This window comes from Cajanus cajan, chromosome 7 (assembly GCF_000230855.2).
Source record: "Cajanus cajan strain Asha chromosome 7, NIPB_CcT2T_4, whole genome shotgun sequence".
Classification (NCBI taxonomy): domain Eukaryota; kingdom Viridiplantae; phylum Streptophyta; class Magnoliopsida; order Fabales; family Fabaceae; genus Cajanus; species Cajanus cajan.
Window position 1 is genome coordinate 892278 of NC_138523.1, and position 23587 is coordinate 915864.

The following is a 23587-nucleotide window of genomic DNA, read 5'->3' on the forward strand; positions in this document are numbered from 1 at the left end:
TGGGACATGAGTTATAAGTGATGAGAATGATGTGAATTATATATATATATGAACATACTTGTATGAAACACACACTATATGCATAAAAACTGAATTTTGAAGTAACTCATCAAATAGAATTTAGGGATCATAGGAGTGAATCCTATGTTAGAGTTTACATCAAGAATCTTTGGATTTGGACCCTAGGTCTACTAGGTATGAAATCTCCATTTAGCTAAAATACATAATAACATTAATTTAAAAAATATTTTATTGCAATCAATCAATTATTTTTTTCTTAACCCTAAACCTAAAATTAATTAATTAAATTAATTTATTGTTTAATTACTTCCTGACTTGATTTGATTTTTAAATTATTTACATAAACTATTAACAAATTAATTTAATTTTTTAAAATCTTTCTAACAATACAATAATAATAGGTTTAAATATGTTATTTGTCTCTCAAGTACAATAATTATGTGATTTTAGTTTTTCAAATTTTAATTGAGCAATTTTAGTTTCTCAATTTAAGTATTCTAATATTGTGATTTTAATTTCAAGTATCACAATTATACAAATTTTTACATATTTAAGTTATATGTATTAGTAATTTTAGTAATAATATATATACATACACACACACATACATATATATATATATATGTATATATATATGTGTATATATATATATCATTTAATACATGAATAAAAAATTATAATATATATAACTTAAATATGTCAAAAATTATATAATTGTAACACCTGAAAAATTAAAATTGTTCAAATAAAAGTTAAAAAATTAAAATTGTAATTGTAATACTAGAGGAGTCTAAAACACAATTAAACTATAATGGCAATATATAATAAAGATAATTTTGACTTGAGTTTTTAAAATAATATTGTTTAAATTATGTAAATAATTGGTTTTTATATTAAATTAAAAATATGAAATGTTTGAAAATAATATTTATTGAATGACATTAGTATTTCTTTATTGCTTCCGATTTGTGAAATAATAAAAAAATTGAGAATAAAAACAAAATCATATCTATGTTTCCATGTATAGAAGAATATATATATATATATATATATATATATATATATATATATATATATTAAAAAGTAAATCCCGATACTTTATATTTCAATTTTTTAGAATCTATTGAATAATCACACAAACATGTTCCAAAAAAAATTATATGAAAACAACAGGTTGATGCACAATATAATAAAATCAAATAAAAGAGGCACTAATATTGTTGTAAAACTTTTCTATTAAAAAATATTTTGAATTTTTTTTTGAAAATTCACTAAAATTTGTATGTTATATCAATCAAAGAATGAATTAAAACAGAAGGTTAAATCAATTAAACCAAATAAAATAATTTAATTGGCTCTCATAAATATGTTAAAATTATTATATATATATATATATATATATATATATATATATATATAAAGATATTATAAATCATATAATTATTTTTTTAATGATTTGGATTTAGAGTAACTCTTTTCAACTTACACATGTGTTATTTTTTTTTGTTTTTCCTGGAGTATCCACCGCAGATAGCGGTGACTAATCTCCTTACTACGTTGGAGACACCTCAAAGGGTGGGATAACTGGCCTCAAGATTTAACGCAGCTGCATACACAAGGTAGGATTCGAAGCCCTAACTTTGTTTAAGCGTGAATCAACCTCTACCGCTGAACCACACGCCTGGAGTTTACACATGTGTTATTTGATTCTTTTCAAAATAAAATATATAAATAAATATAAAAGGATTATGGTTTGAGATATTCACGTAAGAAATTGTTACTTATCAAATCAAATTAACTTCAAAAATTAAAATTAAGAAGTATGTTTGAAAGAATAAATTAAGGGATCTAACTTACTTAATTGAGTAGATTGGGTATATGTTATAGACTCTTTTAATACTCATATTTAATTTTCATAGATAAAAATATATTTAAAAGAAATAAAAAATATATTTTTTAAAACAATGATAATTATTCCTATTCACATGTCATAACTAAAATTTTATGAATAATTGTTTAGTGTGTGAAAATTTTTTAAAAAAAATTTTCAAAGGAGAAGTTTTTGAAGCTTTTCTTTGATAAGAGAGTTTTTAGAATTCTTTTTAGTCTCTTTGTCTATTTTAATTTATAATTATTTTTAAATTAAAATTAAAAGTTATCAATAATTAAAAAAATTCTTTTACTATAATATAATTTTTTCTCAAATACAAAATATTATTTACATGTTTAAAAAATTTACTTATATAAATTTTAAATTAATATAATTTATATATATATATATATATTAAAATATAATATTATTTATACGTAGAATTTATTAGAAATTCTTATTTATACATAATAAACATTTAGCCTATACTTTACACGGACTATAATACTAGTTATAAAATTAAATACTCACTCAATTTTTTTAAACTTCTTTCCTCTCAATATTTTATTTCAAAAAACATGTGTGTCTCTTTTCCTTAATTCATCACAAATTTAAAATATAAATTACATATTTAAAATCATTTATTAATTATGAATTTTAATTATAATTTATCTTATTTATTAAAAATTAAGCTTAAATATATTTTTAGTCTTTCAAATTTAAGGTAAATTTATTTTTAATCTCTCAAATTTAAAATTATTTTTTTAGTCATTTTTTCAAAAATCCTATTTAACCTCTCATGTTACTTATAACATATTTAAAAATGACAAATTAAAATAGTTATGCAATATTATTTAAGTTTAATATGATATTTTATTAACAAGGATATTCATAGGTAGACTTTATGTGACAATATTTAACAAATTTTTAAACAAAATTTGTGTATAAAAATTAAAATAATTTTTTTGAAATTGTAAAGACTAAAAAGATTAGTTTCAACTTTGAGAAATAAAAAAAAAATTTAACTTAGAAGAATTAAAAATATATTTAAATTTAAATTTTTTTATTTATTATAAATTTAAATTATATAAAACAAAATATTTATCCTTTATATTTCACATATTGAATTCCTAGTCATTTATCAAATGCAACTTGTTTCCTTCTTTCATAATAATAAATAATAAATAGCTTTTTAACACAAAACTTATTATTTTTACGTTAGCGTAAAAAAAAGTACCTCATGCTTTCGGGTGTTTTGTTTTAAAAACGAAAATAAATGATAAAATAATAAAAATTAAATATATGTGACTGTTTAATTCTCATAGAGTATGGATAATTTTTAGTAATTATTTAGCAAGTGTATGAAACTTGAAAAATAAATTTACAAAAATTTAGAGAAAAAATATATAAAAATTAAATAAAAAATATAAAAAACAAAGATATTTCTTATATTAAAAAAAATGTCAACAAAATATATATATTAAAACTCGATATATCACTTTTATTAATAATATAAATATAAAAAAAATAAAAATTTATAAGAAAATAGAGAAAAAAGCATTAATAAGAGAAGAAAGATATAAAGTAATTCCCGGTTGAAGAATTTGAAAAATGAAAAGCCGAGTGATTTCCCGCTTATATGCATCCACTGATTCTACTCACCTCAGTCAAACCCTTTCCCCATCGCCAAATTTCTTCCTTTTCCATTAATTAATCCCTCAGCCATGTCCACTCGCCGCGCCGCCGGAGACGACGGCGCCACCCTCCGTCCCCGTCCCCTCTCCGCCTCTCGCAGGTTCCCCTCTCCCTCCCTCTCTCTCCAAAAAGAAAACTCCAACCCTCGCCGCCCCACCCTCCCTCGCGGCCGCAGCTCCAGCCCCTCCGATCTCCCCCGCTCCCGCCCCTCCCTCGACCGCTCCTCCTCCCACAAGCCCACCCACGACCCCACCCCTAAACCTAAGCCCAAGCCCAAGCCCAAACCCACCGCCCCAAACCCCAAACCTTCCACCACCACCAGGTCCACCATCAACAATTCCCAAGACACCACAACCACAACCACAACCAACGCCAAATACCCTAGCAAACTTCACGAGAAGCTTGCTTTCCTCGAAGGCAAAGTCAAGAGAATCGCTTCCGACATAAAGAAGACAAAGGAGATGCTCGACCTCAACAACCCCGACGCCTCCAAGCTCATTCTCTCCGACATTCAGGACAAGATCTCCGGCATCGAGAAGGCCATGGTCCATGTCGTTCCAAACCAAAACGACGCCGTTGTCGAAGCCGTCCAGAGCGAGCCCTTGCTCAAAGGTCTCAAATTGAACACTCATGAACTCGAGGCGCGTTTGTTCCCTCACCAGAAACTGCTCCGAGATCGGGTGGTGGGCAAGGAAAACGACAAGGACTCTGCGCTGGAAGCTAAGGTGTTGAGTCCGGTTGATGATAACTCGGTTGCGGTTCAGTTCTTGGCTTTGATTGATAAGGAGAATGCAGGGGGAGAAGTGAAGGAAAAGGGTGGTGGGAGTGGTGCTTTGAGTGAAAGGAAGTGTGGCATTGATGAGCTGCTTGAGGCGGATGAGAAGCTTGAGGAGTTTGATGATGATCAGGAGAATAAGGAAGGGGCGGCTATTGAGGAGGAGATGGATGAGGCTTTTAATTTCAGGCTCAAAGGGATTGGTGACAAGGTTGCCTCCAGCGGGTGGTTCGTGTCCGAAGGCGAGGCCGTCCTCCTTGCTCACCATGATGGTTCTTGCACCTATTATGATATTGCCAATTGTGAGGTATGTGTTCTTAGTTTAATTGTAGTTGAATTGTGGTGTGGTGTTAATGATGTTGACTATGAGTCTGTTTGGATGTAAGTTAGAAGTATTTATGAGAGCTTCTCTATTGAAAATAAAGAGTATTTCAAATAAAGAAGTTCTCAAAAGTGCTTTTAAGCTTGTATCCAAACGGTCTCTGTCTTAATGTAGGTGGTTCATGTGATGGATGATTCTGATCTTATGTTTTGTTCTTCATTTAGTTTTGTGCTTAATTAGATTTAAGTGGTATGATGTGGAATTATGAATGTTTTCCATGAAGAGGAATGTGAGTTGATATGAATGGTCTTCTTAAAATGTTAACAAGTGTCATTATTTGGTTTTCCCAAGTTCATTTTTGATTTGAATGTAGATAGTTGAATATGGAGGTAGGTCATTGATGAGATGGTTGTTTATCATCTCTTTATATTGTGCTATCAATTTGTTGTGTGTCGATTCAGTTTATTTTGGAAGGATGAGATGCTTTGACATTATTTATTTTGGAAGTGCTTTTGAGAAAAAAGTAATTTGTTTTTTCATGTAAAGGTTTCCAAACCGGTGCAAAGAAGCTAAGGCATGACATGAATGTTTAGTTTACCATTAAAAGGAATGATAATTGATATTTGAAATTGATGCAAGAATGAAAAAGCAATTTCTTGCTGAAAGTTTGTTTTTCCTTCAGGAAAAATGTCTTTTGATTTGCATATAAATAGTGCTGAATATTGAGATGGCTGATTCTTTTGATGGTTAATTATCTTCGTGTAATATGTTGTTACCCGTTTAGATTTAAGTGATATGATGCGAATGTTCTCCATAAGGCATAGTAATGGTTCATATGGATGTTCTCCATAAATGTCAGTGAGTGTCATTAATTTTTTTCTCATCAAAATCTTCTTTTGATTTGAATGTAGATAGTGATGAATATGAGAAAGGTCATTCATATGATTATTGATTACCATTTTGTAAGAATAGTATTTTAATTTTTGAGGGCCTTCTAAAGAGATTTTGAAAAGAAATAAAAGCATTTTTTTCAGTTATAAAAGTTCTTCAAAAGGTGCAAAGTAGCCGAGGCATGATATGGCATAGATGTTTTCCTTGAAAAGGTAATAATAGTTCATATTTGGAATCGGTAAAAGAATGAAGAAGCATTTTCGAGCTGAAAATTTGTTTTTCCTTCAGGAGAACAGCGTCTTTTGATTTACATATAAATAATGCTGAATGTTAAGGTAGCGGATTCTTTTGATGGTTAATTATCTTCGTTTATCCGTTTAGATTTAAGTGATATGATCTGAATGTTCTCCATAAAACATGTAATGGTACATATGGATGTTCTCCAGTGAGTGTCATTAATTTTTGTTTCATTAAAATCTTCTTTTGATTTGAATGTAGATAGTGATGAATACTGAGAAAGGTCATTCATAAGATTATTGATTATTTTTGTAAGAACATTAGTTTATTTTTTGAGGGCTTCCTAAAGAGATTTTGAAAATAAAAGAAAAGCCTCGTTTTTTAGTTAAAAAAAGGTCTTCATAAGGTGAAAAGTTGCCGAGGCATGTTATGGCATAGACGTTTTCTATGAAAAGGTAATAATAGTTCATATTTGGAATTGATAAAAGAATGAAGAAGCATTTTCGAGCTGAAAGTTGGTTTTTCCTTCAGGAGTTTTTTTTTGTTTTTTGATTTACATAAAAATAGTGCAGAATATTGAGGTAGCGGTCTCTGTTGATGGTTAAATATATTCGTTTTATAAGTAGTTACCTATTTAGATTTAAGTTAGATTTTAGATATGATATGAATATTCTCCATTAAACGTAATAATGGATATTCTCCATAAATGGCTCTAAGTGTCATTATTTTTTGTCTCATCAAGATCTTTTGATTAGAATTGTATATAATAATGAATACTGAGAAAGGTTTCATAAGATTGTTGATATTATTTTCTAATAGTAGTTTATTTTCTGAGTGCCTACTAAAGAGATTTTGAAAAAAAAATAGTTAAAAAAAGTTTTCGAAAGTTGCAAAGTAGCCAGGGCATGATATGACAAAGATGTTTTCCATGAAAAAGTAATAATAGTTCATATGTGACAAACAGAAGCATTTTTGCGGCTGACAATTCATCATTCTTCCAGGAAAAAGTTGTATATATGCCTCCTCCAGAAGTTTCACCTAATACATGGAGAGATTGTTGGGTGATTCGTGCCCCTGGTGCAGATGGTTGCTCTGGAAGGTTTGTTGTAGCTGCATCAGCTGGGAATACTATGGATTCAGGGTTTTGCTCGTGGGATTTTTACACCAAGGAAGTGCGAGCTTTACACGTTGATAATGGAACAACCACCTCAAGAACTGCACTTAGACCCTTGCCTAACAACATTGTGCAAAGAAGAAATTCCACATCTAGCATTGTGGCTGCAGAAGCCAAGCAGTGGTGTTATAGGCCCTGTGGACCTCTTATCATCTCTACTGCCAGCTCACAGAGAGCTGTGAAAGTTTTTGATGTTCGTGATGGAGAACAAATCATGAAATGGGATGTTCAGAAGCCTGTTCTAGCAATGGATTATTCCAGCCCTTTGCAATGGAGGAACAGAGGGAAAGTAGTGGTAGCTGAAGCTGAATCTATTTCTTTGTGGGATGTGAACTCACTTAACCCTCAAGCACTGCTCTCTGTTCCTTCAGGTGGTCGAAAAGTTTCTGCTCTCCATGTGAGCAACAGTGATGCAGAATTGGGTGGAGGGGTTAGGAAAAGGTGAGTTTGGTTTTAACCTTAACTTCTTGCTTATAGTCTTTACCAAACATGTTCTGTTTCTGCATTTCACGGTTTTCCTCTTAACAGCTTGGTGGCATGGTGCCGTATTTTTTATTCAGTAAAACTATATCTAAATTACTTACTGTAATCATTCTATCTGCTAACAGCTGAAACCCATGTATCTGTACTCTTATTGTAGTTATCTTGTCATCATAGGAAAGCTCCTGGCCCAATATTACCATTTCATCTCATTATTTATTAAGAATCTGGAAAGGACCAAACTTAGGACAAATTCATTGTGTCCTAGCTGTCAAGTTCTCCAATCAAATAATGATATGTGGATAGTTTTTAAAAATTCTGCAACATGCATTTAGTGAAAGTTATTCAACATTGGAAAGAACATTGACTAGTCTTCATGTAATTGGATAACTAGGGGCAGGAATATAAAGAGCTTGATAATTTTCTTTAGTGCTTTGAGATTCATGCATTTTTAGTTCACTATTATCTTAACCCTACTTGTAACCTGGTTTAGAAATATAATAATGCAGAGTAAGCTCATCAGAGGCTGAAGGAAACGATGGTGTGTTCTGCACCTCAGATTCTATTAATGTCTTGGACTTTCGCCAGCCATCTGGTGTAGGCCTTAGGATATCAAAACATGGTGTCAATGTACAATCTGTTTTCTCTCGTGGGGATTCTATTTTCCTTGGATGCTCCAGCTCAAGTTCAATGGGAAAGAAGCAACCCTCATCACTGCTGCAACAATTTTCACTCCGCAGACAAGGCCTATTTGCCACCTATGCTCTTCCAGACTCCAATGCACACTCGCATCATGCAGCAATCTCCCAAGTTTGGGGTAATTCTGACTTTGTCATGGGTGTTAGTGGCCTAGGGCTATTTGTGTTTGATGCACTAAAAGATGATGCACTAAGGGTTCTCAACATGGATTACTCCAATGCTCAAAGTTCTAGAGAAGTTATTGGCCCAGATGACATGTATTGGCCTTCCTTTGATTATCTAGGATCTCGTGCTCTTCTGATATCAAGGGATCGACCAGCTATGTGGAGGCATTTAATAGCTTGATAGTTATGATTTTCTAGTAACTGCAAGCTTTACTTGTGTACAATTACGAAACAGGAATTTGCTTATGGCTTAAGGATGTTTTGCTGCTTTTGTTTTTACTTGGTATGCTTTTTAAGGACTTTAGTTTTGTTGTTCATTAGAGGAGACCATGTTAGATGTGGATGCTTGGTGTTAGTATTTTATGCAATAGCCTCATACTTTTCCAGGGTGACCGCTTGTTACTGAACAGTCTGCTAAAGCTGAAAGGAATATATATTTATGCCAACTCACTGTTCTCTGATTCTGTACATTGTCATATTCAATCTATTTCGAAATAAAATGATCACCCGAAAAACTTCGGTTACATCCGTAATAGCAAATGTAATTCTGACTTTACATTTGACTTGTCAGATGCATACTAAATGAGCTTAATTTGTGTGCGTGTGTTGTGAAAGTGATTTTTCACCAGGGTGAAACCTTTAAACTTGTTACATCTTCGTAGTTAATTTAATTTGATTACCAAAATATACCATTATCAACTTGATATTGTGTTTTCCAAAGGATCAGTGCGCGGGGTTTGACACTTATCTGTGTGTGAATAGTGTTTTTTCAGTCGGGTGAAACTTTAAAATTGTTACATAATCACATAAAATGTAGATCGATTGATATCCTTATTTTTAAAATAGGATGATATCAATATTTGAGTTTTGTATTACAAATTTTCAATGTATAGAGAGCTCACATTATACTCCTTTTTATAAATATATCTGTACAACAATTTAATACAAAATAGAAATTCCATCATAACCAACTTAACTTCACATCAGGACTTTAGACTCAAAAATATGTTAGGCCAACTAGGATATGTGCGTGTAGAAAGGTGTTGATGTTCAGAAAGAATTTGTGCTTCAGAAAAATAAAGAAAAATACATGCACCTTTAAATTCTATTGTAATGTGTAATATCAAAAATACCACAAATCGCTAAACGAATATATCGTCTGAATCTATTGTAATTAAACTTAGATACAAATTGAACATATAAAAAGAGATAAAAAGTGATTTACTTTAATGGCGGCAGTAAGACAAACATTGATCAACACAGGATGCAGGTACTTACAGACATCGATGTTGAGGAAAGATTTAGAAAAAAACATGACAATGTAAATAGACGAAAACCATTTAGAAAAAGTTGGTGCTTTGGTTGAGGGTGTTGTTAATGACAGCTGTGACAGTAGGGATGATACATTTTTATAATATTGTTTTATGCACTTACATGAAAAAATATAGAATTATTTGTTTTAGAAACTAAACACGTGGTTCACTATTTTTTAATTACAATTTACAAAATATTCAATACAAGACTTACAAATTGGTTATTAAAACCATTTCAACAGAACAGAAATAGATGACAAAAGAGGAGAAAATAATTCTTTTTCTTCTTCTTTTGCTGCTTAGAATGTTGATCTAGAACGTGATGAAATCCAAAGGCTGAGCCAATTCATTGGACAAAATGGCATCTGTTACGCATTTTCTTTTGGGCATTACAATTGGTTTCTGCTGATACTTCAAAATTGGTATCCAATGTGTAGTGAGGGATGTCACGTTCAAAATTTAGATAAAGTTTCTTAGTTGCAGCCGGTAATATTCTCAATTGAAGTTTTATAACTTCAATTGAGAATAACACCAACCGCATCTAAAACCTGTAACTAATAAGTTTTATCCAATTTGGACTTATTCCCTTTGCGCTATTGTCTACTCTTTAACTGTGAGAACACCCTCAGCTGTCTGAGTCTATCTCACAAAATGGTAGTGGAACTGCCTTCACTGCCCGGAAATGACCTACGTTGTTTATATGCTCATTCTCCAACCTTTTCAAAAAAAGTTGTTTAGTTCATAAAAACAAAGATTAAAAGTATAAAGTTTTAAGAAGATACATAATTTAAAGTTTAAACATAATTCCAAAACCCTTATGTTCGAGTAGTTTAGAGTTCTATTATTGCTTCTCTCATTTTCTAGTTACGGTATTATTGGCTATAAGCTTTCCGTTAGTTTGCACCTAACTTAGCCTTGTGGGATGATTTGGTTGTTTACAACTACAAGTACCAACAGATTGTCACTTTAGATGTGATATTAGAACAACACATCTTATATTATAGTCGTGAGCAAACAAAATTGTTACTAAAAACATAAAAATTAGATTTTTTCCCCCTCCTTTCTTCCGGAGTGATCTCACGTGTAAGATAAATATAATGATGTATATAACTGAAAATACAAGTCAATTTTATTAAATTAATTTAGATTCATAATTTACTTCTTAAAACGTAATATTATAGTCTACCTTAATGATATTATTATTAGATCTATTAAATTATTTGTTATCGAATAATTATTAAACTATTTACATATCTTTAGTTCTTAATATAAGAAATATGTATTAAATATCTCATATCGATAAATGAAATGACTATAATAATATATATAAATAAAAAATGATATTCATTTTATATACTAGTTTTATGAAAATTAAGTTAAATTCGTAATTTACTATTGTAAGATCTTTTGTTTTATTCTTTAATTAGAAATGTGGTTTTAATTTAATAACTCATGTAATAAAACTTTGCAATAAAAATCAACATAGGTTAACGAAATAAATTTTCAATTTTGATTATGATTAGAAAACAACATTAAAAAAGAAACACTTAAAAAAGGAATTGTACTTAAGTTATTTTCATCATAAAAATGAATGAAGACATTTTAAGCTCTTGTAAAAAGTTTAGAATGTACCTGTAGAAATTCCAATGTCCTCGTCGAATAACCTCTAGTGAAGCCAACAAAAAGTCTAGTAGCCTTGTTTGAACAGGTCCCACTTTGAAATGCATGATAGTCTCCACCCAAGCCACTCTCAGTACAACATTCAATGCCTGAAAGGTGAAATGAAATCCAACACCCTTTATGATTAAAAGACTAACTTATGATTGTAATTAATATTCATATTGCAAAGATGTTATTAAAAGATAACTTACAATAGACATGTAGTATATGCTTTTATTCTTTAGAATTAGATCATCTCTGAGCCATGTGTTTTTGGAGTTGGGTTTGAAAAACCCCCAGTCCTTGACAAAATCCCAATACAATTGATAAGCTGTGGCAACCACAGAAGTGGTCAAGACTATAGCAAACCATAGATTGTTATCTTGTCTGCTATATGTGACTCTAGCTCCTGCTGCAACCATTGCTGAAACATACTTCCCCATGTTAGCCAAATGGTTAACATCACCATCATCAAACCATCTTCTTGCACACTGGTAATGTCATTCAAGTAGCATGTGTTAGTTGGAAACATATAAAAAAATATTCTTATAGCAAATATGTTATATCCCTAATTCCAGAAGCAGTTGATTAATTTAATAGGTTGCTGTGTCAATAAAGAATCTAAATTACCAAGCAGCACAAAAATCATACCTGCAATGCACGCCACCAATATGGCAAAAATGAGATGAGATATGTTATTTCTACATATAGCCTTCCAGAATGGCAGGCCTCAGGGTGGGGTGACTTGAATGCTCTAGCAAAAATGTGACAACCTGTTGTTTCCAAATGCCTTAGCAATGGAATCTGCAACCAATAATACAATTTAGAGTGTGTTTGGATAATATTATTTTTAGACTTTTGGTTGTTTGTGAAATAAACTGGTTGTCTAAGACAACAATTGAAATTTGAAAATGGTTTTTTTTTTTCATTTAAAAAAGTTATTTTTAGAATTTTAAAGTTTGAAACTTATGACTACTTTTTAAAAATTTTTTTATCAAAAAACTTATTTACTACATAAAAATTGATATTTTGATGTACTTAAACGAAATTAAATGTCTCAAAAATCATTTTTCAGCAATTTTACCTTAACAAAAATTTATTCTTGTTATAATCAATTATAATAACGAGTAATGTCGATTATGATGCATATTGAGAAGCAACGGGAAACTAAATAAACTTGTAGAATATATAATAAGGTCACCTGACTAGTTAGTTGGTCAGCCATAAAAAAGTCTACCAGCAGAACCTGTAGGAATATAATAGTAAATTAAATTAAACGATGAAAACCTCAATTTGTACATGGCTACATGCAATTTGGCACATCAATGTATCCAACATGTTCCAATATATGGAAGAAGTTTACCTTATAAAATGGAGAGCAAGCTATGTTACGAATAACACGAATGAAGCAGAAACGAGTAGGGCGATAAAAAATGTCAAATGGGCAAATGAGAAGACCAACAAAGAACTGAAAAATAGCAGTTCATAATTAGCCAAAGATTTAACTTGAACACTATAAATTCTACCAGAAATGTTAACAATACTCTTTCTAACACTCTCTTTATTATAGTTTTAAATTTGTTAAAAATCACAAATTTTATAAATATTACATTTCTTTTGATAAGTCTTTCTCTTAATTTAGTGGTAGGATTCATCAAAATTTATGAATTTCAACTAACAGTAGAGAAAATATTAGTAATTAAGAAAGCGTCACTAGAATATTTCTTGACTCTATTCTAAACCACTTTCTGGAATTTCAAGCAAACCAAGTTATTTTATCTTTGAAGTAACATGGATAAGTAATAATCATTTGATTTGACTAACCATAAAAATAATTCCAGGAATGGCATCAACTTGGACAGGAGAAAAACCTGCAGCCCTTAGGAGCAGGTGTATCACCATTGCCCCAAACACAGTTGTCATTAGGGTAGTGCACATCAAAAATGCATCTCTGTGTTTCAGTGCTGTGCTTGGTGAGAATTCAAATATGAAATTATGGTTGATTCTTGTACTCTTCCACATGTACAGGTTGCATCCATACATAAACAAGTGTAGGCTTAACAACGCAAACACACTGCAACAAAATTATTGTAACCATTAGTATTTAGTGCAGCTATAGCATATATAGGTGTTTTTGTTTTACATTCTACAGCTTTGATGTTTAAGTCAGTTTGCATTTATGTGCAGTTTAATGTTTTTTGATTACAAAAGTGAGTTAGAAAAGATGAGTATAGCTGAAACTAAAACAGGAAAACTTTATTTATATATATATATATATATATATATATATATATATATATATTAAAATTTGTGTCATGTACATCATATATATTCATTTTATATAGCTAAAATTTATAATAAATAAATAAATTTAAATATATAAATTATATTATAATTAAAATTTGTAATAAATAAATATTTTAACATATAAATTAAATTTTAGGCTTATAATAAATAATTTATACTGTGATATAAAGTTATTTTGAATTAATGATAAATTTTTAAAATATTAGAATTTAAATTAAAAATAAAATAATAAATTAAAAGAGATAAGAGACTCAAAGAATTATAAAAAGGTTTCCACCGAAGCAAATTCCAAGCATTCATTAAAGAATTTTTTTTTTAAATTGTTCAAGATAACTAATCCAATTTATATATAGAAAATGGATACGTGTTAGAAATTGACAGTTCATATTACAAATCTTTATGTTTAAATAGAAGGAAGTAGGATGTTGAATAGTCTTGATTAAAATAGTATTCATAAAAGTCATTTTTGAAGTACATTAAAATTGGAAGCATGCAATGTAGCACCTGGAAACAGGGTAGACAACATCCATATAAGCTGGCTCTGTACTTGGAGAGAATATACCACACAAATGAGCCAAGATTACGTATACACAAAACAAAGATACAGAACATCCTGTAGACAACCCTGTAGAGGAAGTAACATAGAAGCATCAATCAAATGTTAACATAAGGGGAAAATAAAATTGATTCCAAAATAAATAAATAACTAAATAATTGACCTAAAAGCTTAGTGGGTTCACCACACTTAGTGGCCACTGGCTGGTTGCAATACATGAAAATTTGGCTCATGTGGTAACATCATATAATGCATTATTATGAAGTGATGCAGCTATCATTAGGCATAAAATATGATGAGATTATTTTATGGTATTTGTTTGATGGAATATTTTATGAGGGTTATTTTTATAAGGTTATTACACAAATATACTTCACAATGATGAGATATTGTTCGTTTTGGGCCTTAGCCCTCACGGTTTTGCTTTTGGTCATTACCCAAAAGGCCTCTCAATAACCTTCATACAACGGAATCTGTCTTTATATAACACATTATATGTTATGAGTTATGGGATTATTGGTTGTCACCGAATTCAACCTGCGACTCTGATACTATTGATGGGGTTATTTTATGGTATTTGTCTGAGGGGATATTTTATGAGGATTATTTTTATAAGGTTATTGCACAAACATACTCCACAATAATGAGATATTATCCGCTTTGGGCCTTAGCCCTCACGGTTTTGCTTTTGGTCATTACCCAAAAAGCCTCTCAATCATTAAAATATGTTTGTATTATATAAATTGTTATTTATTGTCTTATTTTATCGATGTGTGACTTGTTTGTATCTCAATAAAATATTATATGGTTTTGACTTTTGAACACAGTTAGGAAATAAGTGGATACTATAATGAACAATCTTTCCTTTCTGTTATATATTTATATGAATTTGATTAGGCGTGACTTTTTTATATTGACACCCACTCAAAAATTATTGGAGAAAATGTTAGTATCATATTAGCAAGAGACATATAAAGTCCAAATAAAGAAGGATAATTTTGATAGAGTAAACTGAATTTGTAAAATTGAGTTATATTTAAATTACATTCTAAGATAGTATATATGAAAGCTTATATCATATTTATTAAAAATGGTTATCAATTATTTATTTACCAAACTAATATTACATGGTGTGAAAGAGTGTATTAGAAAAACTCTTTCAAGTTTCATATTAATTAGAGATAAAATTAAAATAAAATATAATAATTTTCATCTTACAAATTAATTTGTTAGAATTAAGTTAGGTTTAAATTCACATTTAATATAATATCAAAATCTATCTTTTTTATTAAAAAAATCACTCACTATTTATTCAGTTTCAAACTACTCACATTTATTCATATTCCAAGATAAATCATTAAAATAAATAACTAATATGCCATACTAATGATACATTGTAATTAGTTGATAGTGTAAAATTCCTTTAAATATTAAGAGTGCATAACTATTAAACTCTTATAATTTAATTATCTTAAAAAATCTTCTAAGGTACATCTTAATTAAGTGTGAGTTTCTTTTATAATAAGAGAAAATAAATTATGTAAAATAATTTTACATTATTATCCGATTGCAAATTATTATATATGACACATTTGTTGATTTTTATAATAAATAGCTAAAAAATACTCATGATAAATTATAATTAATTGATAATATAAAAAATATTTTACATTGTCATTGCATAGTGAATAAACTCTTACAATAATATTCTTAAAAATCATATAATATTGACCATATTTATTTGATGTATTGTGTAAAAATATTTAGACTAAACAATGGATGATAATTAAACTTTATTTACATTTTAGGAGTTAGGAAGAGAGAGAAAAGAGCATTACCAACAAGGAAGGTGATCATATGAGAAGCTTTTGGCTGTTGGGGTCTTAGAAACTTCATTGCCTTTTTCCTATCATTGTTTGCGAAGTGCGTTGTGAATATGGATTCCACTTCGTCCATTAGTCTAACAACCTTTAGTCAAAATATTATATTGGATGTATATAATTAACCACCAATTATTAGAAAGCCATGTAGTGTAATGTAACCCATTCTCCTCACCAAGAATACACATTAGAGAAGGATCAAATCAAAACTATGGAAATTTGAATATACATGTTTGTTTCTTTTTCACTCTTGGATTTAAGGGCATACCTTATCAGAACTAATGAAATGGGATCTCTTCACTTCTTTTAAATAATTTACGGAGGCTTTTTGACAAGATACCTGATCAAATGGCAACAAAATTTCATTTTCATATCAAAAAATGAAAATGCTAAGCTAAAATTATAAATACTTTGTGATAGATAAATTATTATATTACGTATCAATTATCAAAGAGGTGAATTAAGTAGTTTAATGGATCGTCATAAACACGAAAATAATGCCGAGTGCTACTTGAATTGGCATCATTGAGACATGCAAAATTTGAGTAGAGGATAAAAATCTCTTAGTTTTCAATTAATTAGAAATCATTTTATATATGTTTTTAAAAATATTATAAATTTAATACGTGACAACCTGCGATTAAATAATATTGTTAGAAAACTTTACACTATTAATTAGGTATTCTAATTAAATTCTAAATTTATTAGGTAACATGACAATTTTAATAAATATTGCTAGATGCATGTCTAAGACATTTTTTATTACACTAAAAGTACGTTTAAATCAAACTATAAACAAATATTAGCAATATTTAGCTTTCATTGTATTATCTATAAATAAAATAACTTCGACTTACTGTGTTTTATATAAATGAAAAATACTAAATATGCTCAATGTGAGTACTTATATTTATAACTCTATTTGAGCTAACTATGAACAAACAAGGTTCTTCCTTTAATTTTTTTTTTCATATTGAAAAGGAGTCATGACTTTGAGCTAAAAATGAAAAATGGAAAATGTTTTAAAATGGACAATGCTAATATAATATATAGAAGCACAATCCCTTTGTGGTCCTGAAGAGTCCAGAATGCCATATTTGATTAAAAAAAATGTCCTCTAGCTAATAAATGATTGTTTAAGAGCTACACACCTGTCTCATGCCCACACATGCATGCCAACAAATTATGTTAAGTTGATATATTTGGCCAAACACTAACACTGTTTATGAATTAAAATTCTAATACATAGGAGTGCCCCAATAACTACAAAGAGTAAGCAGTAACTGCTTTTGTGTGAGTCGTCACATATTTTGTTTGGAAATTAGGTTTACCTTTTTTGATTTTTACTTTTAATCTTTTATATTTAAATAGGAAATTTTAAAACTTCTCACTCTTATTAATAAAAAAAACTATTCACTCACTAATTTACATGATTACCTTTTTTCAAATCTTAATTTTTTTTTCTATAATTATAACCTATTAATAAATATAGAAAAATAAATAAATATAAAGAGGTATGAGAGTGTCTCCTTTCTTACCAGTGTTTCTAACGACTTTCATGTCAGAAAAATAGCCCACAATTACAAGTTGGTTTGAAATGTGATGAATTATGTAACTAATAAGTCTGAATTGTAATGTACTTCCATTTATCTTTAATTTATTCTTGCCATAATAACTACGTTGAGTACGACCAATCGACCATAGACAAGTACTAACACCTAAAAGATTTATGCTTACATACACAAAAATGTAACCGAACAAGGAACAAAAAAAGAAAAGAAAAAAAGACATATCCCAAATTCCTCAATGTACTGTTGCATCATGTTTCATATATATAATGTGATCATGCATTTGTAGGCGAAGATATAATATTATTTGAAGCCATATACCTTGTCAAATTTCTTGAGTATCTTTGAGAATGCTACCATATTTAATGAGCTGCAAAGAAGATAGAATTAATATGTGGTTAGAAATTATTTATCAGTCATAAAAAAGGGTATTGTAGACTGTAGTAGGGTATGGCCTATGTAACCTTCCATCCAATGAAAACATGCATAATATATTACGTAAAGGAATGAAAAATCCAGCGTTGTGACCAATTAAAAAATGAAATTGATACGTAATAATTCTTTCACACGAAGAGAGTTTCTTATTCTAATTACATTTTATAGCATGTCATTGGTCTCTTCATGCATCATCTATGTCATGTAAAGTTGTCTCGACTAGTCCCACAAAAGAAGCATGGCTTTTATGCACTTTCCCCCCCTCTTTTTTCTACCCACGTATGTTATTGATTTTAAAAGCACTTAACAAAGGATTCCTCAAAGTATAATATAGATATTAGAAATATGATGATAATAATGATATTAATAATAAATAAATAAGTTGGAAAGGATTTCAAATTTTGTATGGGAAGTGAAATAATTAACAAAAAGGTTAAATTATAAACTTGAAAAGAAAGATCTCCAATTTGGATCACTTCTCTATTATTTTGAAGCATGCATGATTGGATTAATTAATTAGGGTGGCAGTTCACATTTGCCTTAGATCCCTATAGAAACGTCTTGGCCCATATAACCCAGCTATCACACCAACCTCCCTTTGCTATATCTATCCACAATCTTTTTCTTACGTGCTGTAGTGAAACTCCATGCAACTACACATTCGATTAGCCTCATTATTCATTAATATAGTCTTTATCCTTCTTCATCCTAATTCTTTCCTATGTTTTCCTTATAATAATAAAAAGTTGTTGGTTTGAGCAATATTAAACTCAATTTTTTTAAAAATAAATTAGATTTAATTCAATTTTACAAAACTTATTTATAAGTTGATGATTATTTTTTATTTATTATATGCATTAAATCAACTATATTACTAATTAATGTGAGATCTCTTTAATATTTGTTAAGTAAGGTTTTAAATCTAAGTCTTGTAGATAAAAAATATAATTAATAGAAGAGATCATACACTAAATACAATCAATCAAGATTTCCAGAAAATATTAGTTATTGAAAAAATTAATAAATACTTTATATCAATAACATGATTATTAAAAAAATATCACTACATATGATAACATGATATAATAATAATAATAATAATAATAAATGAATGTAATTAAATAAATAATAACCTGTAAGTTTTGAGAAGGCCAAGACCTTTATAAAGCTCTACAAATGCACTTCTAATCATCTTCTCAGCACATTGAATTTTTCTCTTGTTAATGTACTCTCTTCCATACCCTGGTTTTATTGGACTATTCACTAAATCCTCCCACAACATGGAAGTAACAGCCGTTGGTGTGGTGGCTGGAATATCGATTCTTATTGCCATCTGAGGCTTCCCCTTCTTTGTCTTTACCCTCATTGCTGAATTCACAAAACTTAGACCATTTCTTTCCAACGTTGAAATTACTTCATCCATTTCTGAACTATCATCATTCGATTCTCCAATACTCTCTGCACAAATAATTACATATTACACGGATGAATACTTACACATATATAATGTAATATTTTATAAATTATTATTGTGGATAATTAATTATTTTTATGATTCTACGTACTGTGCACTATATATATGTTAGCTGTTAAATTGAATAGATGGTGAAAAAAAAATTAAAAACTTACATGCACTAAGGATAAATAATAGATCTTAGTATCCTGAGAGGAAAATATTGTCTAATTTTTATAAGAAATCTTCAAGTTCTATGACTAATTAATAACTAACGTGGCACGTGCACATATCTTAACAATTTTTTCTTCTACTTTTATTACTCAATTAATTGAAGCTTTGCTTGTTTTTCCAATTCATGAGTAATTTTAAATATAACAATAAGAGTATAAACAAAAGAACTGACCTGAGTAATTTGAACCCTGGCCAGGAGAATGAGGAAAAATTCCGGTATTAGAAGGCTTTGGCGACGGATTTTTCCTGCGACGGTCACTAAGAACTTGTTTAAGGTCTAACAATATGTTAAGTTGTTTGTTCAACATTTCTCCTCTCTCAACAAACTCACTCTCTTTCTTCTTGTAGAATTGGTTCACCTTGTTAAGCTCTCCATCAAGCTCTGCAAAAAACACTTGCATTTCATCTTCTTCAGAAAACAACTCAGCCAACTCAGTTTCATACACTTCTTCACACTCCTCCGTTGTTTTCCTCTTCACCTGTAATAGTAATATATATTATAGAAAAAACCACAACAACAATAACAAAAATTGAACTTAAATTCTTGTATATCTATCTCTTTCTCTTAGTCACTAGATTGATTCTAGTAGTTTAGGGTAATGATATATGAATATCAACGTGATGTATAAATTCAATTGACACCTTCCAATTATCATTATTATTATTTTTTTTTACACTTCATATCAGTTATCATATTTATACTTCTTAAATTTTCTTAGCTCTCCACGTCTGAGGATATATGCGTGCATCTATGATTTTTCATTAATGATCTTGTAGTTTATATTTTGCTCTAGGGTGCACAAAGGTTTCGTGATGGGTATGTGTGCAATAGTGTTTCCACTATCGGCATGTCCGTTTTCACCTTGATTTCGTGAGAGAATGAGAAACTCTCGAAAGCAAAAGCAGAAAAGGGTTTCAGAAAAAAAAGCCACTAAACTTGCTTTTTAGCCTTTAATGCCGTTCTCACATTCTCCACTTCATCCTTTTTACTAATATTTTATTGACTCCATTAACATATATAAAGAATTTATTTTTTTTATATTAATATACATGAAATATTAATCAACTTTATTGATAAGTAATTTCTGAGAAAAAAAAACTTAACTGATATAATCAAATTCATTTAGTATTACAATGATATTATTTGAATATGGAATATATTGAATTTCAATAGTTTATATATGATAAATATATAAAAAGATTAATAATACATTTTTCATAACGTTTATTATTATAATTTATCTTTTAGTTATTTCATGAATAAGTCATTTTTAAAGGGCGCGTATCCGGCACTTCATATATAATAATTAATAATAATTAATTAACGGGTTACTGATATCCTTTCAAATAACATAACTATTAACTTCAATATAATTAATATATCAAAACTTTAGCTGTGAAAATATTTTTAATCTCATGCATATTATTTAGCTGTAAAAATATATTGACATTCCTATACATCAAATACTCCAATATTTTGTGTCATATATTTATATTTATTTATATGTTATCTATTGATGAGTTTACTTATTTCATATGACCATAAAGTAGTAGATTTTGATGTGCAACCAATAGACCAGTGGCTAATAGATTTTCATATGTCATCGCATTACGTTTTCGTGGTTCATATTAACCCGAACTAATGACGTGATGGCTGTTACACAAAGTAAAATTAATTTCAAACCCTTGGTCAGAAACAAGCGACTTAAATTATGTTAATTAAAATCATCACAAAGTACCAGCTAGCAAGCTTAGCTTGTTATAAGATTGGAAGAGAAACCAAATGACTTACGAGCGTCGGAGACATTACGTTGTCCGAAAATTAACTATCGAAGTCATATTTTTTATTCTGCCACATGGTCGTCTTCAATTAAATTGATAAAAAATAGTTATTAATAAAATTGGTTAATACTTCTCACTAATAAATTATAAAAAAAAATTAAAAGATACAAACAAATGTTTTAGACATGCCCCTAGAACTTATATTTTTCCGGAACCACCAAAAGAATGAGCTGAAAAGGAACAAACCAGAACGTACGTACAAACTTTATTAACTATATATAAAATAATGATCTTATAACACACTAGTTTAATTACCTGAATTATGTCTTGTATGTTGTTGTTGTCTGAAATGTGTAACTTTTTGGTTATGAAGCGTAGAGAATCAATAAAGGAGCGACCAAAGGTCTCTTGTGGGGGTTGTGATTGGTTGGAAACTCTTGTGAGTTTGATTCTCTTTACGTGTTTCTTGAGCTGCCTGTAGTTGACGAAGGCCTCTTTCCATTCTGGTATCAGTTGAGCTTCGAGCTCCTTTGAAAATTTCACCATTTTTGGGTTTGGTTTTGTTTGGTGTGTGTGTGTGGTGAAGGGAGAAAGGAGGAGAAGAAAAGAAGGAGAGTTACATAAAGCGGGGTATCATGAAATTGAGAATGTGATCATAATGTGATCATGGGGTTTTATAAGAGAAGAAGCCGTGCGGACAACTTCAAGAAATGCTTACATAGCTTTTTCAATGCTTTAATATTTAGTGTTTCCCTTTACGAGAAGGATGTAGGATCGATTAATAAACCAAAAATTCATTTTATTATTATTTATTTATTTATTGTACCTGTCTGAGGGTACACTTGTAATTTCCTGGTGGGTAGAGGGCCGAACGAGAGCTTCAGGTGGATGCTTCAGAGGGGAGAGGTACCTGCAAAAGGCACTCCGACGCTCAAGTCAGGACAAACACGATTCTCAGGAGTAATAATTGAACAGTGATATACCTCGTTACGTGTGACCTATTTATAATACCTGACATGGGTCTGAGCATGGTGAGCCTTCTCTGACATTTACCAAATTAGGTAATACGATGTTAATCGGCAGGTTATGCCTTAATTGTACGTTGTCCCTTGTTAATCATGATTGTCATTCTAATTATTCTCTCTGTTGACCTTTGGCCGAGCCGATACGGAACGGCCGAGACGTTGTCTTTGGCGTCTGGCCGAGCCGATAGGGGAAGGGTACGGTTCTCGGTCCCTTGCCGAGCCGAAGTGATATCTGAGCTGCGTCAATATCTAATAGGACATGACGTGCCGGTCCACGTGGCCGATCCACGTAGCCGATAGGGTCCTTCCGGTACACAAGCCCCCCAGCCTTGAGGAGTGTAACGACGTAAAGGGTAAAATTGACTTTGTAGGTGTGACGGTTGAGTTTGAGTGTGGAATTATAACCGTTGGGCATTAATCGTGGGAACGTGAAGGGTTATAACCGTTAAGCATTAATGTGGGGAACGTGAAGGGTTATAACCGTTGAACATTTAAACGTGGGATTTGAAAAGGCGTGGCTTGTGGATCGTTGGATCAAGTTGATCCAACGGTTCGCAGGGATGTGACGGTTGGTGTGTGGCTCCTGGAAGTATTATAAATAGGCATGGTGGGGACCAAACCTTACGTGTTTACTTAACTGTGACTTGCATTTGCTCCGAGCCGACATAGAGATCAAGCTTGAGTGCTAGTTACCAACCGAGGCCGACTGCAGTTTAAGGTACGTTTCGATGGCTGATTTTGATATAGATGTAGAGGATAGGGTTTCTCAGGCTGGCTCCACTGGGAATACTGGAGCGGGTTCTGCCGATGTGGGTTTGCGTGAGCCTTCTCACCAAAAGGGTGCTTCGGATTCGGCATCGTAGAAGTCAGCTAGTTTAGAAATTATTGAAGGGTTCGAGCAATCACAAAGTGTAGAAGAGGCTTCTTCTCTCGAGATGATTGAGGGTCGGCCGAGTACTCGCCGCGTCGGCCCGGCCTCGCGTCAGTTCGGCCCTATAGAAGTTCCTGGCTATAGATGGGTACATGGAGAGGTAGGCAGTGTATTTT

The 23587-nt window shown here is 30.6% G+C and overlaps 2 protein-coding genes across 2 annotated transcripts; one reads left to right on the plus strand and one right to left on the minus strand.

Moving 5' to 3' along the window:
* Positions 1–3494: 3494 nt before the first annotated feature.
* On the plus strand, positions 3495–8790 carry LOC109790035 (Transducin/WD40 repeat-like superfamily protein). The gene is made up of 3 exons (XM_020349124.3): positions 3495–4668; positions 6813–7426; positions 7975–8790. Exons 1-3 carry the CDS (start codon positions 3616–3618, stop codon positions 8507–8509), a joined length of 2202 nt encoding a protein of 733 aa, XP_020204713.1. The 5' UTR covers positions 3495–3615; the 3' UTR covers positions 8510–8790.
* Positions 8791–9763: 973 nt separating this feature from the next.
* Positions 9764–22224, minus strand: LOC109807340 (phosphate transporter PHO1). The gene is made up of 14 exons (XM_083059448.1): positions 21831–22224; positions 19906–20212; positions 19180–19504; positions 17933–17981; positions 16312–16383; positions 16002–16131; positions 14112–14232; positions 13125–13374; positions 12664–12768; positions 12502–12546; positions 11952–12104; positions 11513–11791; positions 11274–11410; positions 9764–10357 (listed from the first exon to the last, which is right to left on the minus strand). The coding sequence occupies exons 1-14, from the start codon at positions 22059–22061 to the stop codon at positions 10267–10269; spliced, it is 2295 nt and encodes a 764-aa protein (XP_082915574.1). The 5' UTR covers positions 22062–22224; the 3' UTR covers positions 9764–10266.
* Between the last annotated feature and the right edge of the window lie 1363 nt (positions 22225–23587).

What these genes read in the sequence shown, in the direction of transcription:
- LOC109807340 (XM_083059448.1), bottom strand. Translation starts at nt 22,061, where the DNA reads ATGGTGAAATTTTCAAAGGAGCTCGAAGCTCAACTGATACCAGAATGG. An exon ending in GGCCTTCTCAAAACTTACAG is followed by an intron (nt 17,982 to 19,179) that starts GTTATTATTTAT and finishes TCTTCTTTGCAG; the next exon opens with CTCATTAAATATGGTAGCAT. An exon ending in CTTGCTCTCCATTTTATAAG is followed by an intron (nt 12,547 to 12,663) that starts GTAAACTTCTTC and finishes ATATTCCTACAG; the next exon opens with GTTCTGCTGGTAGACTTTTT.
- LOC109790035 (XM_020349124.3), top strand. Translation starts at nt 3,616, where the DNA reads ATGTCCACTCGCCGCGCCGCCGGAGACGACGGCGCCACCCTCCGTCCC. An exon ending in ATGATATTGCCAATTGTGAG is followed by an intron (nt 4,669 to 6,812) that starts GTATGTGTTCTT and finishes TCATTCTTCCAG; the next exon opens with GAAAAAGTTGTATATATGCC. An exon ending in GGTGGAGGGGTTAGGAAAAG is followed by an intron (nt 7,427 to 7,974) that starts GTGAGTTTGGTT and finishes ATAATAATGCAG; the next exon opens with AGTAAGCTCATCAGAGGCTG.